At 30.8% G+C, this 19,449-nt stretch overlaps 1 protein-coding gene across 1 annotated transcript in view; it reads left to right on the top strand.

The window, feature by feature from the left end:
* The window catches only part of LOC115882779, a 64,609-nt gene that overhangs the window by 28,368 nt on the left and 16,792 nt on the right, over positions 1 to 19,449 (top strand). The window contains exons 2-3 of the mRNA XM_030901023.1: positions 1,725 to 1,895; positions 17,929 to 18,129. Coding sequence (XP_030756883.1) covers positions 1,725 to 1,895; positions 17,929 to 18,129 — 372 coding nt within the window. The remainder of the gene's footprint in view (positions 1 to 1,724; positions 1,896 to 17,928; positions 18,130 to 19,449) is intronic.

Genomic DNA, 19,449 nt, shown 5'->3' with positions numbered 1-19,449 from the left:
ACGAGGTTAAAAGAACCTTTACGTAAAAGGTGATAAATATAAAAAAAACAGATTTTCCAGGGTTTATAATTTACTAAATTATTATCTAAATAAGCGCCTTTCTACAACGCCACTGACGCCAAAATAGTAAATTTGAGGCTTACTTGTGGAATGTTGTTCCAGGACTTAAAATAGTCCATCTCTACAAATTTGGCACTGACGAACCATGTTTATAGTTTTTAAATAAAAAGTAATCAAAAATAAACAACATAAACCGACACTACACACCAAGAAAATCGAATCCAAAAAAATACAAAATCAAAACATCAATAAAACAATAAAATAGCCATGGAGAAAGCTGTGACAACAAGGTTTTACGACACGTGCTTTTACTCTACTATGGCTCTACTACGAGAGAATAAAGAATGAACAGGCGACCCGGCGATTGATGGGTGCTGCCAAATTGTAAAGAATTTGTCATTTTTAAATAGTCTCCGACTTATAATTTAGTAGTATAGGGACTATTTAATACATCTTTCTACTATTAAACACTACTTTATTAAAATACAGTTTTAATATCTCAATATATGTAAAAACAACAAAAAATATTAATAATATTTTAGACGCACAACATTCGCTGGAGGCGAAAGACTCAGACGGCCGAGGTCAGCTGCACCCAGGAGTAAAACATGTTTACAAAAATTAATATTGGACCGCGCTTTCTGCCGTAAATAGTGACGTCTATATTTTATTCTAAGTCTATGTTGTATACCATTTCGTCGTAGATAAGTGCATCTCGTATATGGTAGAAGGATTTAAACTAAACACATACTAAAAAACTGGAGTAGCTGTAAAATATCGACATCACACGATAGGTAAATAATGGATTTTAGTACTGCAGAAAAAGAATGTTTTTCGCATACTGGTTTAAAAAAAATTTAAGATTAAAGTTAATTAATCAACCTTTAAGGTATAAAATTTGGTAGGTGTTATTATTAATAAAATAGTTTGTTTTATTTACCTATGTTGTTTTATTTATTCCTGTGAATATTACAAATTTGTATTTGTTAATAAGTTTATTGATAAATATAATCATAAATGCGGGTAGTTTCATAAAGCTTGAAAGTAAAAAATAGTTCTTTTTATATTTTTTTGGTATGTATTGTCTTGTTCTTGTTTGTTTTGTATTCACACATACCGTTTTTATTAAATAAAATAACTCGATTACATTTTTTTCAGTTTTATACAGTTTTTTTCACAATATTTTGAAGTAATCACTTGTCATCTTGTCAATCAAATTTTAAATATTTCCTGCTATGCGTTCCAGTTGTACCAACTTATTTCTTTGTAAAATAAAATAAACTACTTTGAAATTAAATGACAGACACATCTATCACTGTCAAGGATCTTCTCGTTGGACAGACTATATATCTTATATTACTTCTATTTCTATATTATTTATTCTATTCCATATTTTTATTTTAATATTTATTCTCATGTATTCTTAATATAATTTTGTTTTTATTCTTGTTCAATTTCTAATCATTTGTCTGACCCTACATATATACCTGATAGAATTGTATAATACATACTTCAATTACTACTGGTCATAATAATTATTGTAATATTTACTTTATCATACTGTAAATAACTGTATAAATTTTGCGTTTATGAATATCTTAAAAGAAAACGCATAGTTTGGTTTTAGTCATCAATTCTAATAAACTAGTCAATTTTGTTTTTAGTTACGCTGGGCCTCTGGCTGCCATTTCGTACTTCTTTGTATGCGCATCACGAGAGTTGGCCTACCACAACGCACCTGCAGTTGTATTCTACGAATCAAGGGCATCTATAAATGGAGCACAAGATAGTAGAATTAGAAGAGATTCACATTCTACTGTAACAGCCGATACGAGGTAAGTTGCGAAAATTTCTCATTAAAATACAATATGATGCGGAAAAAAAACGGGATGCGGAAAAAAACCGGCGTCAGGGATGGCTATGAAATGAAGATCGCTGTCATTTTATATGGAAAAATATATGAGGAATGTCATCGGTGGTCATTTCTAAGCCAATTGGACGCCGTATTTTCTTTCGATCATACGGTAGTTTTATTATTCATACAGCTCTAATACCTAAGTATAATTTTCATGATATTTTACTCCACTATACTATTTCAAACTTACATAAATTCCGTAAATTAGGGAATATATCCTTTTCTTGGCAACGCCGCTTTTGCAACAACATTCGGGAAATTTTATGCTCACCGAATTGAATATCCGTTGATTGAAGAAATAAGAAGATGCGCAAACGTATGAGCGATTTCGTGGCATAAATCATGTCTGTGATGTAGCTGGCAATACCGTCGCCGCTAGTCAACCTGTCTAGATTTAGTTTAGCTCTGCACTGCTGCGTGCTGATAGCCGTTTACAGCGCATGTAAGTTGTCATATTATATGTATTGTTATTTATTGTTAAACCTACTTAAATATGTAATAATTTACTGTTTCTAATCACCTTGTTGGAAGTAGAATAGATAAAAACATTAACATCAATGTGTGTTTCTATTCTCCCCAATAGCAGGTGAATAGAAACACAAATGTTATTTTTATTTAAGATTTATATGCATATTTTTCAAAAATCAAATTATATGTATACGCAAAGAACAAACAAAGACCCATGTTTTAAAATATTCGGGAAAATAATACCACATTTTTATCAACCGGTATATCGCTAATAGCCTACGAAACTGTTTCTATTCACCCCATTTTACGGTACCTATATTTTTTTTATTTTTGTTGTTGATTCTATGTTTAACACGAATAAATTTTCAATACATAAACGCGGATTTTTCATCCAAAGATATTTTCGTCAAATGTTTTCCAAATATTACATATTTTAATATGGTAACACTGACGCTTTCAGTTCCACACCCCCTTCAATATGCCTTTGCTAGCCGAATTAGAGAAAATTACTGTTTTATTCGTTGGTCGCAGGACAAGTAGTGGCGCCACTGTACAGCACTTGAGACTTTTAAGGGGAAATTCAATCAGCCCTGTCGAATTCGCCCATTAGGTTCACGAATACAATCAACGCTAAAACTAAATTTAAACATAGTCCTCCTCTGCTGATTTCTTTGACGAATCCTGTACAATCATAAAATATTCTACATATAATTTCTAGAATGTCCCGATAAAGTAACAACACCAGACACAATTTTCAAATAATACAAAATAATTTTGAATACGGTTATATTGGAATATATTAGAATTACAAAATATATTAGAAAAATTATTCTTGACTGCTCAGCAATTTAACTTTTAACCATTTTATTAAACTAAATTATGATGACTATGTAACTAATAAATTTAAATTGGTTGCGAAAATACACAGAATATACAAAAACTTTCCTCTTAAAATAATATTGAAACATCAAAAAATAATTTTGTTTAAATTTCTTCACGGGCAAATTAGTCGAGATCGACAACTGAAAATGAAGGAGCGAGGAAGAACAAAAAGGGCTTAATTGGAAATGAAAAGAAAATCTTTCTTAATAAACTGGCTGATAAAATTATCTTTCTTGAATATGAATCGACAAAGTTAAAAGTAAACTTGCGAAGAGTTAATAAAGTCAATTAGTCCAATAAAAATTTAAGAGGCGAGATACAATAGTTGTTCATAATTAACGTAAACTGGAATTATATAAACTAAACTTTATTGTACTTGTCACAATATTATTTTAATACAGGCTTTTATACAGTTCCCTACGATGCGTATCTCGAAAATTACTGGAGCTAGAGAATCGGTTAAATGGAGAAAGAATTGCAGTTTTTTGAGGTCAAATATACAGGGTGTCCCAATTTTCCGTGGACATAGAACTACCACGTATTTTTGTAATCAAAATAAGTTTATTTAACACAATTTACCTTTATACAAAAGTGCTTTATTTGTCCGTTAGAGGGCATCTCTCTCTATAAAATAATAAACACATTCCTTCAAATATTTTGGGATAGTAACTTGGCTTGGGTACTTTAACATTTGACTTTCACAAAAATCAATAAAAAATACGGGAGGGTAAAAACTGCCCCCACCCCTACATAAATTTTAGTATAAATATTTTCCAATTCATCCGCCGACCGATTTTGTTTTGCCTAAAATGATCCTTCTAGTATTTGCTACATTTTTTGGCTCTTGTAAAAAATCGCTACCGCGCATACTTTGCGAAGAAAAAAATTACTTTTCTAAAACTGACTTTAATGTTTTTGAATCATCAAGCTGTAGAGGCCCGTAAAATCTACCATTCTTCAATAATCTAGTTGGTGAAAATATGGAATTTTATATTAGTATTACAAATAATTTGAGAATAATCTTCATAAAGAGCTTAAAAAATGATTAAATTTTAAATTAATTAACGTTCGTGTTTGTTTTTTATTGATGCCCTCTAACGGACAAACGAAGCACTTTTGTATAAAGGTAAATTATGTGCAATTAGGTATATTATTCAAAAATACGTAGTTGTTCTATGCTCACGGAATATTGGAACTCCCTGCATATTTTGTAGGTCTGATTGGGAAAAATAAATTCTCCAAAAATTTTTTTCTCAAAAACTATGTGATGTGGCGTTTTTTTACAAGAGACAAAAAATTTAAAGCGCCATTATTAAAGAGATATTATTTCCAGAGTTATAAGCTACAATATGTTTTTTTCGAAAAGTTTTAGTTAGAGTTATAGCCAATTCTTATCTTTTTTGACTTATTTCACTTAGTTGACATGGCATTCTTTTGCTATTATGATTTGTAAGTTATAAAGAGACAGAAAATTTTTCTAAACTGCTCTTTACAATTTATATTAAACAAGTTAAAACAAGAAACTAATATCACTACAATCACTACATACACTTTAAGTTATTTTAACAAATGTTCTTGTTTACATTGTTGTCAACCATACCGCAGAAAAAAAACTAAAACAGATAGTTCATTTGACCGAAGAGGCCCATGGAATTGGTTGACCTCAAACGTCACAAAAGTCTTAATTTTTGCGACTTGATTGGCAATATATAAACGTCATTTTAGCGCCTAGGCACAAAAGTAAAGCATTTTTACGCCTAAGCCAAGCCTAAACACAAAAGTACTAAAATGTCAAAGAATATACCTAGCTAGAAAAAGAATGGACTCTGCCATACTGAAAAATGGTCCTACAGAAGTGGCGCCATCTATTGAGTAGGGCTTGTCTTAAATGGATCGAAGCGCGGGCTTTTTAAATGAGCGTTTTTGTTGAATTTTACTCTAAAATAATTAAATTTGATTATTAAATCTTATTTTTTATTACAAATTCAACAATACTAACAACAAGTATTGTTGTGATGTGTAAAAATAAGATTTAACAGTATAATTTATACAATTATTAAATAAAATTAAATCCAAACATGTGAAATATTATTTATTATTTAAAGTTCTTATTTATAAGTCAAATATTTAAGCATCAAGTTTGGTTATAATAAAACAAGACCAACGTAATACGCCCAAAGTTTCTGTAAATGGAGTAAAATAATAGGTAACAAGAAAATGATGGCAAATATAATCAGACTTACATTATATTTTGGGGGCCACAAACAAAAGTTGGAATTGTCTAATTAAAACACATATAACAAACTATAGTTTGAAAACACGCCTTGATAATCATTTATTTGATAATAATATGATTGGTGCTAGTGACAATCACAATATTTTGAGAATTCTCCCACACCGCCTCTACAATGGCTCTTGGAAACCAAGTGGAAACTACAAAAAATTCTTGGTTTAACCATCGCAGAGTAACAACCAAAACAGCAACTTCTTTAACCTGACCGAAAAATTAATTGCACTACCACCTAGTGGCTAGTTTTGAACTATTTCTTATCTGAGAGTCATTCCGTGAAAACGGTGGAAAGCAAGCTTTGCTATTTCCACTTTCTCCCACCCCTGTAAAAAATATACTAGAAACTGACACAAAGTGTCAAATTCAGCGATCCTGTAAACCATAGTTTCTCGATATAGTACACATACAAGGTGTTATTTTTAAATATTTTTATATTATTTGGAAAGTTTGAAATTGTTTAGAAAATGATTTGTGACACTTGAAAAAAAATAGCAAGTTCTATTTGGACTAAAATAATATTTTGTGCCTTGCCTATATGTCAAACGTACAGCCTAGCCACTAAAAGTGCCATTTTTACTCCTAATAAAACAATACACTATTTCTTTTGATGTGAGAGTTTGACATCTCTGAAAGGCAACAACAATTGAACTTGTTTCCATGACTAACTAAGTGAAACTGTTTAAAAAAGATAACAATTTACAATAACTCAGTAATTTTTCGCAAAAATCATATTATAGCTTATAGGTATCGCTGAAAAGCTTAAAAAATGGCGCTCTTTATGAAGCCATGGCCAACTATGGTTTCCATTAAAAAAAAACATATGTTTGTGTCATATATCAAAAATATTGAGGTTTTAGAAAAAAAAACGGAGAACACACAAACTCATTAGGGATGTGATTATCTACAACTTTTATCTGAAAACGTTTTGTCTAAAATATATTATAATGTAATTAGAAGCATTTTTAAAATGGCCAAAATTTGTTAATAAAAATTCCCATTGACACCGTTAATAAATATGTTAACTGTTAACTACTACGATAAATGTTAAGTCAAGAAAGTTTGTTTCATTCATCTTTTACTTAACTATTTCAATAAACAATAAAAACAAAACACCAGATTTTGTTTTCACCCAACATAAAATTCTTTAAAAAATTAATAAGTAATATTATTTTTACAAAAATAATTTTTACATTCAATATTTTATTATGACCCATTTTAGAGACCCAAATTCCTAGTTTTGATGAATTAATTACATTAATAATTTAAGATGCTTGAGCAAAATGCGAAAATGCTTTTTTAATTAGAACTCAATTTTCTAAAAGCACTTACTGCAACTCTAATGATTAATATCGCTTACCAAACCCATCATTAAAACCTTAAATCTCTGTGAAATATTATCTATTATTCTTCCTGCGAGGATATATCCCTCCATAAAAAAGTGAAGAGCACGTAATACGGCTCCCAAAAAGTTTTTTGGCAAACTGAGTGTCAGTTTTATGGAGAGCTGCCTAAATATTTTTACGACAGTATCGTTTATCAAGTTTTTCGCCAAAAAAAAGAAAATCCGTAAAGGCTTTTATTATTCTGAATTCTGTGAAATAAAGGAGCATAGATGATGAGCGAAAATTGAATCCCATCAAAAACATAAGTTGTAAAAAAAAGTTTGGCAATATATTTCTTCCACAGCAAAATGATAATAAAATCGAAATTATAGAACGAAAATCGTAAAGCGTATGTCCGCAGATTGTTTTACAAGAAGAAAAACTTTTTTGTGAAAGCGTTTCGAAATTGACAGGTTTTAATATTTATTTGAGATTCGAAATGACATTCTTTTAGGCACTAGTATCTAAAAGTGAGACTTGTTTATGCACTAGTGCCTAAAAGTAAAAAATGAAACGTTAGAAACAATGAAAATATTTATTTATTATAAATCTTATAGGTACAATTATTTAAATTATTAAAGTGAATACAAGAGGCATCCAACTTTTCGTCTCTAAGAGAAATGCAAGTTGTAGGAATCGGAATAAGTAAATTTCTTGTACTGGCAATACTAGTAGCTTCTGCTTGTACGTAAACTGCTTTTAATTTCTTATTTGGCGTATCATTCTGTTCCATGATTCTTTTTGCTATTTCGGTTTTCTGTTCAATTGAATTTTCAATGTAACCTTCGGCAACCGAGCTTGATCGCCAACCTCCATGTCGCTTTAAAACGCTATGTCCGCTGCTGAATCTGCCTGCATCGTTGCAGAGCTGCGCCGGAAACAATGACCAGTGTATTCAATGGCGTTGGAGAGTCCAAGAAATTCCGCTATCTTTTTTGGCACACCTCCAATTGTATTGATTCCAATTGGCAGGGTACAGCATTGATTTTTTCGATACGTCAAGAAAAATCGCTGATGTGTCACATTGAGTGGTCGAAGTTTTGCGTACTTACGAAATACATGTAAGAAATTGATACCATCTATTGGTCCCTCAGTAATCGTAAACGCTCTTGGAAAATGACGCATTGTCATCATCGACGCATAGTCCAACAACAACAATTTTGCGTCCCGTGCTTAAAACACATTCATTTCGCAACTTGTTACATAAATAGCTATTTTATTATGTACACAAAACATCCCCCTTTAGAACTTCATCTGTCATGTTAAGAAATGAAAGTAAATAATAAAGCGCCTCTCGTATTTGTTCGCACTAAAAATTTCAATTAATGCCTCTATATATTTTTAATATATTTTTTAAATTTTAATTTTTTTAATTGTAAAGTAATATATTACATTTAAATGGAATATATTACACAACAATTATGTCATTTACAGGATTACAGGCTTGTTTTCATGTTTTCTAACATTTTTTAAATAAAACGAATAGTTAAATTTCAATATATGTATATTTGTCGTAGGTATGAAAAAAGTAAAATATAAAATGGACAAACGCTTACTTACATTGCAATAAAACTTCCACTTTTAGTTTTGCAATCCAAAGGCAATATTTCTATTTCACAAATAAAAATATCCGACAACACTTAAATCACTGAAACTTCCGCGGCTGACAACGAAAACTGAAAAATATAACGGCACTTTTTGTTTTGGACCTGCATATCAACATTACGCTGTACCATTATGAAAATATCTAATTGTAACTTGTTAATTTTAATATTTTAACATGATTTTAACTATTTCTGACAATAACTAACTTTTTGTTATCAAGATGTCAATTTAGACGGCAACTGATATAATATGTCATAATATTTGAATTTTAAATATGTATGTAATATAATTTAAATTAATATAATGCAACTTTATACTAAGAAAACATTTATACATTCACAAAATACAACGAAGTCTAATAATATAGTTTGAAAACAATGAATATTGAGATAAAATTAAAAAAAATTCACAGTCCTTTACAAAGATGCAACCGGGGGGCATTGAAAATGATGAATAAAAACGTAAAAATATGATTAGTGTTAATATGAGTGTATTACATACATATGGTTAAATAACGAACTTAACAAAAAACAACAGATTTAAAGATTCACTGAAAAGTAGTAGTGTTAACATTAAATAAAAACATTATCAATAATAATTATGCCATCGCACCTATCCGTAAAACTAGCAAGCGAAAAAAAACAAAATAACATACAAAACATCAGGTTAACATGATGACAGATCATGATCAATGACAGATAAAGAATTCTTACGGAAAGTTACACTTTACGATATAATTTTTTAACTGTTAAAGGCAAACCCCATTTAAACACAAAACTTTTTTTAATACCTACTACTGTATCTAAAAGACTTTTTTTTAAATTACTAAATTCTTAGCCACGCTTCTGTTTTTCTTGGCTGTTGTGCGTCACGTCACAGATTAACAGGCCCACGTTCGCACCAAAGGCGATGCTGCAGACTACTAGGTAGACCGGTCGTAGAAATTTATGTTATACAACTTGTAGTCAATCTACACAAATATTATCAAAAACTTTTTTTCTTTTAAAATGTGTTCAGATTTTATAAAAAGTATAAGTCAAAATCGCAAAACTTAAATTTGATATGAGTTTCTTAGTTTTTAACTAATATAGTGGCGAATTACAAAAATTCCTTTTCAATGAAAATTAATGAGTTAAATAAAATAATTTAATAAATTACTAGCTTTTTCTCGCAACTACGTTCGCGTTACACCTCGAATCGTTTATGCATTGATTTAAATGATTTTTTACTTCTTTATAGAGAGCTAGTGAACATATAGATGTTTTTTATTTTTCATCTTTTTTTTATTTATTAAGAGCACTAATACTCTCTTTATAGGTTATTTTTTATTCTTTGAAGGATAATTGAGGAAGATATATTTCCTTATGATGTCACTAAATAAACCCTTGTATAAAATTTTATACTGTCTGGTTTATAATGTTATAGTATTGCATTTTCGTACAGCAAACTTTCATTCCCTATTTTACTCCCTAAGGGTATAAATTTCATAAATTCGCTTTACCTTTGTGCCAATTTTTATGTGTATAATCCAGACGTCACCAAGTTTTATATAAATTTTTACTAACTTTACCCATTTGGTTGATGAATTTCAAAAATTTCTTCTAATTCTTTTTGTAGGATTTCATTCTTCTAGACGAAATAGTAAGGAATTTTCATACAACAAACTGTTCCGAGATAATTTTACTCTCTAAGAGGATGAATTTCCTAAAATCGCTTTGTGTAGCTAATTCACTAATGTCGTTTAAACGAACCTTTGTGCTAATATTTATGTATCTAAAGCTGGCGGCATCAACTCACTCTAAAATATCTAAAAACGTAATATATAATCTAACTGACACACCACTGACAATGACAACTAATTTATTTCTGGAGGTATTGTGTGTAGGTGTTTTCAGGTATGTTTTAGTATTTAGTCGTTTTACACAAAGAAATAGCCATTAAGCACTATAAAAATACTTCATAACAAATCTACACATATATACCTTTCATTTAAAAAAAGAATCATCAAGATTGGTAAAGCGCTTTCGGCGGGATGGATGCAACAAAAAAACCCTTTGAGCTTTTATATATGTATGGACTAATTATTTTTCCAACATATTTTACTTTGCAAATTTTTATAAATATTCAGACTCGCCAATATCGTACTCCACCGTGTCCAGCCTGTTTAGCCAAACGTAGGCCGATTCCTCTTCGGCGGCGTCGTGACCCTGGCCGAAGGAAGAGTCTTGAAGACGCTCATCCGCGCATAGGAATAAGTTGACTGCGTAGCGTATTGCGTATTAATCGATTCTGAAACTTTCTATCTCGTGTATAACATGTTACGCAAGTTTATTATTTTAATCTCGATTTTAATAGATAAATGTGTGAAATGCCACCTGAATATCTTCCGCCATGACATGTTTTTACTTTTTTGTTATGGTAAAGTGATTTGTATAAACTTTATTCAATAACGTATATTTTCCTCCATTTGTGATTTTTTAATTTTAAGCGAAAATTAAGTATAACATTTTAGGAAAAAGAAACACTGTAATATTTAAAAGAATAAGAAGAAATTAGTCTTATTTTGAAAGGAAAATATAGAAAAAACTCTTTCTATAGAAAAAGTCTTTATACTAACCAGAATCCGGTGACATATACGCGGTCTCACCGGAAACATTACTTATTACTTCGCATAACTTGAAGAATATCTACTTTTAATAATGAACACTTCAGAAATACACCAGTAAAAACATTTATTATTTGAGATTAAAACTCGAATTAAATTATAAATATTAGTTACCTATGTTGTTATAGCTTTTATAGGCCTGTTTAACGACTTAATAAGTTACCTAGCGAAAAAATCTGTGCGCGTACCTACCACTATTGTTACAGGTTAATTCGTTAAAGAAATATGTTACACAAGTTAAAAACGCTAAAATTTTAATGGTATTACTTGTGCATTATTGGCCTTATAATGTAATTTGTTGGAATTATATCTTCTTTAAATATAATTAGACTTTTTAACGACTTTTAAGTTACCTAGGAAAAAATCTGTGCACGTACCTACCAGTATTGTTACAGGTTAATTCGTGAAACAAATGTGTTACATATTATTCGTGGTATTAGTGGTATTATATTGGAATCAGCTTGGCATTAGTGGGGCATTATATGAGAAATTTGGTATTTAATTTGTATTTTTGGCATTACTTTGGCATTAGTATACAGACATTTGTCAGCGGTTTACTCCTTGTAGATAATCAAAAAGTTTTTTGATAAAATTTGCTTTTCATGTCAGATCATTTCTATGAAAAATTACATTAGATTTTTATTAAAGACGCTGGGTAATTAAAACATTGACTAATAAACCTTGTCCACTTTAAATACGGGGTCACGAAATATCCTCCTTGGAGTGTTTGGGTTAAGGGGTGTATAATAAATTAATCGTTGTTTTATAATAAAAACCATAAAACATTTATTTGTGAGTAAAATAATGCAATGGTTGGATATCTCTCCTTTATAATTCGGTGACTAAAAATACACTAAAATAATTAGAAAAAAAATCTTGTACTTATTTAGTAATTACGTCAATATTAATTAATTGACTTTCTAGTCTATTTTATTTTATGTACAAATATATTATTAAATTTTAAGCATTAAGTAATAAAACACTTTGTGCCCTCTTATATCGTAAAAGGTTACGAAATATACTCCTGGTTACACCCCTTACAGAAAACAGTGTAAGGGGTGTAAATAAATTGTATAATCACTGTTTTTTATAATAAAAACTATAAAATATTTCTTATTTGTGAGATTAAAAAAACAAAACAATGCATTGGTTAAAATAAGTACATTCAATACTGTTTTCAATTGTTAATTCAATAATGTGTTATAACATAATATAGCCATTACTATTATACTATTATTATTAAAATAATATGTGTGTAACATATTTCTTTAACGAATTAACCTGTAACAGACATTTATATGCCCAGTATATTTTTGTTTAACAAACCAATCAGGAAAAATCCAAAACCTACCGTTATAGGAGGTATAAGACGATTAAACTTATATAATGACAACTACTTATCGGATAACAAATTAATTACTACTGTCAGCTAGTTCAGCTACTGTCTAGGTAGAATTTACCTAGAGTACCTACACCTACCTATGATGATGTAGGTAGATTAAAGCTTATTTTGACGTTACCTCTCACTTCGGTGTCACAAGCTGAATTTTTCAGGGATGGAAGTACAGTACATCACAGTACATGATATGGGGACCCTTATTCCGAAAGTAGTACAAAATTAAACAGGGTAAAAAGGCACTATCATCAAAAATCGATATATTAATACCACCGTATAGAGAAAACAAATACTTATTTTTTGATCCAGTACAGAATAAAGTCTTCGTAGGGAGTAATTTTTTATAATTATTTACAAAAAAACATTTCCATTAGCGCTTATGACCAAAAAAAAACTTTAAACATGAATAATCATTTCAATCATGCGAAAATTTGGTTTAAAAATAGAGATTTTTTTTTAATATAACTTTCATTTAACGAAAAACGAAGGCCTAAATGAAAAAAAGAAACAATTTAAAAGTTTCGCTCATGTCTTGACAAGGTATCAAAGCAAACCCCATATTTTTTGCTTTTAAACTAATAAAGATATATCAATAAACAATTAGCGATGTAATGGTTTTTGCGCGCGCTGGCCGACTGCGCCGCTGCGCCGAGATTTCCTATACCCTTGTATATATGACGTCATGGTGTGGCAAATGTAGCATTTTAATTCGATTTGGGCTCCCTTTATATAGGATAACAGAAACATTTTCAATGTTAAAAGTTAAGCGCGACCCTTTGTGTCAAAATTAGATGATCATATTTTCGCAATTTTTTACACCATTTGATGACCGGTGGCGCCTCTAGTGTTTGTTCGGGTGTTGGTCTTTTACTCCCACTTATGGCCACTAAAGAAAAAGTTGTAAAGGGGGATGTTTTGTGATTATGTATTGTCATTTTGACAAAAATGCATTCCACATAAAAAAAATTTGCTCGTTCTAAAATGATTAATCCTGTTTATACTTTTTCAAATTTCCATGCCGTTCAAGTTAGAAAAATCTAAACGCGGTTCTACGGTAATATAATTTCGTTTTAATTCTTTCATAGATAGCTATTGAGAGAATTTAAATTAGAATCGTATTTTTTGCTGGTTTATAATATTAAAGAAGGCCAAAACCATCTATCAAAAAATGATATCGAAATTATATTACCATAGCCTTTTGACTTACAGGACGAAAAAAAAATTAACAATATTTTTATGTTTTTTTTTAAATTTTCTTTAAAACGATATGGAAATTTGGACAAGTATAAACAGGATTATAACCATTTTAATAAGCAAAATTTTTTATGCTTGCATTTTTCTCAAAATGTCAATAATCGAAAAGTTTTTCCTCTTGCAAAGGCAAACCGGGGACAGACCAAGGACAGACTATATGGTACGTAAATTTCATAACCTTAGATAGTGTTATGTCAACCTATTTTTCTATGGATATGTGATTATTCTTATTATACAAGAGGTATGTTGAAGATGCCTCTCAGCATTTTCGATGTTTTGAATAATATTTATTGCTGTCAAGTCGTAAATTATCAATTACTTATAGGCCAGTAAACGTAGCCGAGTATTATATGTAAAGGTAGAAAAAATTAGTAACCAACCAATCTCAACGGGAATATGTAGATAATGATCTCCTATTTAACCCCTCAAAAGTCCCATTCGGTTCCAGTGGGGAAAGTTTGAAAAAAATGGCCGCCATCTTTGATTTTTTCGTTTTTTTCAAATATCTTCGTTTGCATAACTTTTTTCGAAAAAACTAAAGATATGTTTTTTTGTAGAGAACTAAATTTAGAATATTTTACCTTGAATAATTTTTTTTTCTAAAATGAATAGTAATAGAGATAGAGCATTTTTTTACTATACGGTTTATAAATTTTCATGTTTTTTTAAACCAATCCACAAGTATAAACCAGGTATAAATTTAAGCATTAAAACAATTAAAAATAACGTTTAAATATTATTTATTAAATAAAATTATTGTGAATTTTTTTTATTAAATTAAAGTTATTAAATAAAATCTACTATGACGTCATCCTGAGCGTCATTTTAGCCTCAACTAAAATACAAAAGTCTGTGCAACTGATTTCGTAGCAATGACCACACTTTAAAGAACATGCAAAACGCAGTTTTCTACAAGAGCACTTTTTAGAACACTGACTCTCTTTGCAACTGCAATAAAATAATTTTAGTACAGTACATCTGCTGGATCTGTGTCTATGAAAGGAATGCGGACAAAAAATATTTAAATAAACAGCAATTTATTTTATACGTCGACTTAACGAGTACGTCACCGCAAATCGCTCCGCCCACTCATTTTATTGGCTACTTGCAAATTTGTTGAATTTTTATTTATGGGACGCGTCGTCTATTTTTTTACGAAAAACATCGAGAGAATATCGTTTCCCGAGTAAATGGAGTTTTGCAGAGTTCTCAGTTGGAGGCGAATTAGCTAAATTAAAGGTGGTCTCTACAAAAAACATATCTTTAGTTTTTTCTGAAAAAAGTTATGCAAACGGAGATATTTGAAAAAAACGAAAAATCCAAGATGGCGGCGGTTTTTTTTCAAACTTTCCCCACTGGGACCGAATGGGACTTTTAAGAGGTTAAATAGGAGACCATTATCTACACATTCCCGTTGAGATCAGTTGGTTACTAATTTTTTCCACCTCAACCTCCAGATTGACTGACCTATTATTGAGGAATATACATGTAGAAGAAAAAGTATTTTTCACTAACGAGAAAGAGAACGCACAAATTCACATTTTTTTCTATTTTTACTGACAGTTGTATCTATTTTTAGGTTAGTTCGATAAACAAAACGATTTTTTAAGGGTGACGTTTTTGAATCGGTTAGCACAAAAAAATGGGCAATCGGTAAAAAAGTCAAGCGCATCAAATGAGAATACCCAAATCGGTAGTCAAATGTGAGCCAAGCGAAAATTTACATCATATGCGCTAAGCATCTACGCTTCGTCCTACGTGGGCGGCAAAAGTAGTGTTGGGAAAATTCGAATTAAATAATACGACTAATTCGATAGTAAATTAAAACTAACTAATTCGAATTATCTTTTTCGATATAATCGAGATAAAAATTAGTAGTATTTTATATTATATCTGTGGTAACCGAATTACAAATGAACATAAAACATAACCTCTTATGGACGAATACGAATATTAGTAATTAGTATAGTACTATTAGTAATAAAAGGTAGTATTCTTTCGTTCTGAACGAACTGAAAATTTTCACTTACTTTAAACATTACTGATAAAGGGATTCGACAAAGAAAGGAACGATCCGATATAGAAAAATCCAGAAATCACTGTTATTTCCTATACCACGTAGGAATAAATCAGTTTAAGTAAAAATTTTCATTTCGTTCAGAACGAAAGAATACTACTATTATTTGGTTCATTTCCATCTCACCAAAATTTCACCGAACACCTGCGGAACACTAAAATTAATTTTCTTCTTTTATCTAAATAATTATTGATGGCAACTGATAAAACAAAAAGAAATACGAACCGCACGTAAACAAGGACATACTTATATCGTTTTAGAAGCTTTTATTTTAGATATAAGCTTTTCAATAGGAATTGAAACAATCATAAACTCGGCACTTTTAAATTTAAAACTTTAAATTATGGTTTAATTTATTAAACGGCCTCAGCACAGTTAATAGAATGCATTGAATAAAGAATTTTTTTTTATTTTTTATTCAGTGATAGAATATAGGTATGGCAATGGTTCAGAATTTGTTTAAAATAGCCCCTAGACGAGCACTAGCTGGGACGAATTTATTTTTAGGTTAAATTTATAATACTACTAAATAATTCGAATTATTAATTCGATTGTGAAATATGAATTATTACTAATTATTCGATGATGAAAATAATTCGATTATTCCCATCACTAGGCAAAAGTGAGCGGGCGACGCGTGCGACAATAGAGAGCGATGAGCGCAATCATCTTCGATGCCGCTTCAGTCGCGCGACTTTGCGCGTATCTCCTACCTAGGACAGCTTCGTAAGAAAATGTTGTTTGATAAATACGCGTCGCTCGCACCGCCCGAATAGCGCGCTTTTTAACCACGTAGGACGAAGCGTAAAAGTACTTAGCGCTTTCTATGTTACAGAATTCGGGCCCAGAGCCGATCGTTACAGTATCTGACTGAAAATTTGAAAAAAAACATAAAATTTTAAAATGAAGCTATTCAAAACAGTCGAAATGACGTAAACCAGAGAGTTTAACTAATTAAAAACAGTCGAAATGAAGTAAACCAGAGAGTTTAACTAATTAAAAAACTTCTAAACTAATTAAACTTCAAAATTTGCGACGAATGTCATTTTGGCCTTTGATTATCATCCGTCAAGTGAAATTGTGGTTAGAAATCAAAATTGTACTATATTCTCTCAATTTTAATTGTATTTTTGAGACATTGTAAATTTTTAAGTATAAGCCATACCAATTAAACATTTAGTTACGTAATCGAGGGCGCGATTTTTAAACTCATTGTTGCCAACCATTGGACAGATTCGGCACCGTGCTGACTAACTGGAATTTAAATTTCCCGTTGGGGATTCAGGTGGTAACTCTGCTGTAAAAAATGGCAAGTTGCCACATTCATTTATTTATTTTCTGACATTTTAGTTTTGTATTGCGAGTTTTTGGTTCAAATGAATTGTGTTGTGATACTTTCAGCTTATTTTTTTTTACTAGAAGACTTTACAGTTGAATATTGTTCTTTTTAGAACCTCTTTTAGTGCGAAGTATACAAGATAGCTGAATAGCCGTAAAAAAACTCATCGCAACCTTATTAGAATAATACGTTAACAGGAAAGCGGTAGTAACTGCCCTTAATGTCCCTGTGCTGTTAAGAAGGTGAGTTTTATTGATGTAAATAATAACTGCGTTGTTTCCGAAAATATTTTGATTAAAAGAAAATATGTAAAAGTGGGCAACGCTGTGCCGGTCAAGCGTACCTAAAAGTTGAATTGGTATGAACTATATATAAAGTGTAATTGAAATCACTAATTCCGATGTGCTAATTAAGGCTTAACACTGTTAAGATATTTAATAAAATTTATATTAATATTAATACTAGCAAGAATATATTTATTTTTTATTCCCATTCCAACGTATTGCAGACACCGTTTGTGTAGACGAAACTCTTTTATTAAAATGCTACCTGTATCTCCGCTTTACTTATCCTGCTTCTTTAATTAAATTTTCAGGAGCAACCGCGGCGACTACGAGCGCAACAGCCAGTACAGCCCCGAAAGTTTCAGGGAGCAGGAGAGCTGCCGCACCCGCTACGAGGTCCAGGAGTCCGAGCTGGACGTGACGAGGGAGAAACGGACGCAAAAATACCTGGGATCCATTATCACGATGTACGCCATCTGCGTGCTGCCCCTCATGGTCATGCGGCTGGCTAGGTGAGCAATTATTCAAATGAGACGACAGAATACCCTACGGTATTAAAATGAATTCGGTAAACTAATACGGTATACTATGTGACATACCGTTTATGGCTTACTAGATATATCGAATAAAACAAATTTCGGCTATTTTAAAAAGTGTCCCTAATCTATTTTAGACAAAAAGTTTTCAGATTAAAGTTGTAGATAGTCACATGCTTAATGAGATTGTGTTGTCCGTTTTTTTCTAAAGCTTGCCTTGTTTTTTTAAATGGAAACCATAGTTGGCCATGACTTCATAAAAATCTCAATTTTTTAAGCTTTTCAGCGATATAAGCTATAATATGTTTTTTTTTTTTGAAAAATTACTGAATTATGGCCAATTAATATCTTTCTTAACTAATTTCACTTAGTTGTCATGGTATTCTTATTTTGTTATGATTTATAACTTATATAAAAACAAAATTTTTAATTAAACAGTTCTTTACAATCTCCATTACACAAACTAAAACTTAAAAAAATAATATCACTACATTTTAAGTTATTTTAGAAAATGTTCAAAAAAACCGCCATTGTTTTGAGTACATAAATGCCTCTTTTTAAAACTGAATTACCTATTAGCTTTTCTCACAGAACGACCGGTCAATTTTATTAACCTTCTCCCATACAGCCCCTTCGAGTGCCTCTCTTAATTCATAAGTTCTTTTGTAAACCTTGTTGTTAGCAAAATAAAACACTAAATCACCACAATACACCCAAACACTTTCACTTTTACACTGGACGCGCGTTTCGCTAACCATGTTAGCATCATCAGCAGATGATTATTAACTAAAATACAATCTACAATTGGAGCGTTTATATACTCACTCAGTGGGCATAGAGTGGGCGTGGCAAGATCCAGCCAACCGAGAACCCACCGAGCGTAACAGTTAGATTTCCGCCACTAGAGTAGTAGGAACAAAGAAACTTGAAGAAATTGGACCGTTGTCTCTGTTCATACTATCTTTACATTTATTAATTCTGATGCTTTCATATGCATCTAATTGCCTGTAATTTGAGACTTGTTTAATTAATTTCAAGTTATTAAGATCTATACAATGTTCTTTGTCAACAATATGTTCGGCAACGCAAGATTTATCCGGTCTACCATATCTTATCTGAGCTAAATGTTCTTTAAATCTAGTTAATATTGATCTTCTAGTTTGCCCAACATATTTCTGATTACAATCTTTACAAGAAATTTCATAAATACCCGACCTTACCTATTAGCTTTTCTCACAGAACGACCGGTCGCCTTTATTAACCTTCTCCCATACTGCCTCTTCGAGTGCCTCTCTT

The sequence above is a fragment of the Sitophilus oryzae genome, unplaced genomic scaffold (genome assembly GCF_002938485.1).
Source record: "Sitophilus oryzae breed Bouriz unplaced genomic scaffold, Soryzae_2.0 scaffold_1113_pilon_pilon, whole genome shotgun sequence".
Taxonomy (NCBI): domain Eukaryota; kingdom Metazoa; phylum Arthropoda; class Insecta; order Coleoptera; family Curculionidae; genus Sitophilus; species Sitophilus oryzae.
The sequence above is the reverse complement of the archived record's forward strand: the minus strand, read 5'-3'. Positions and strand labels throughout refer to the sequence as shown.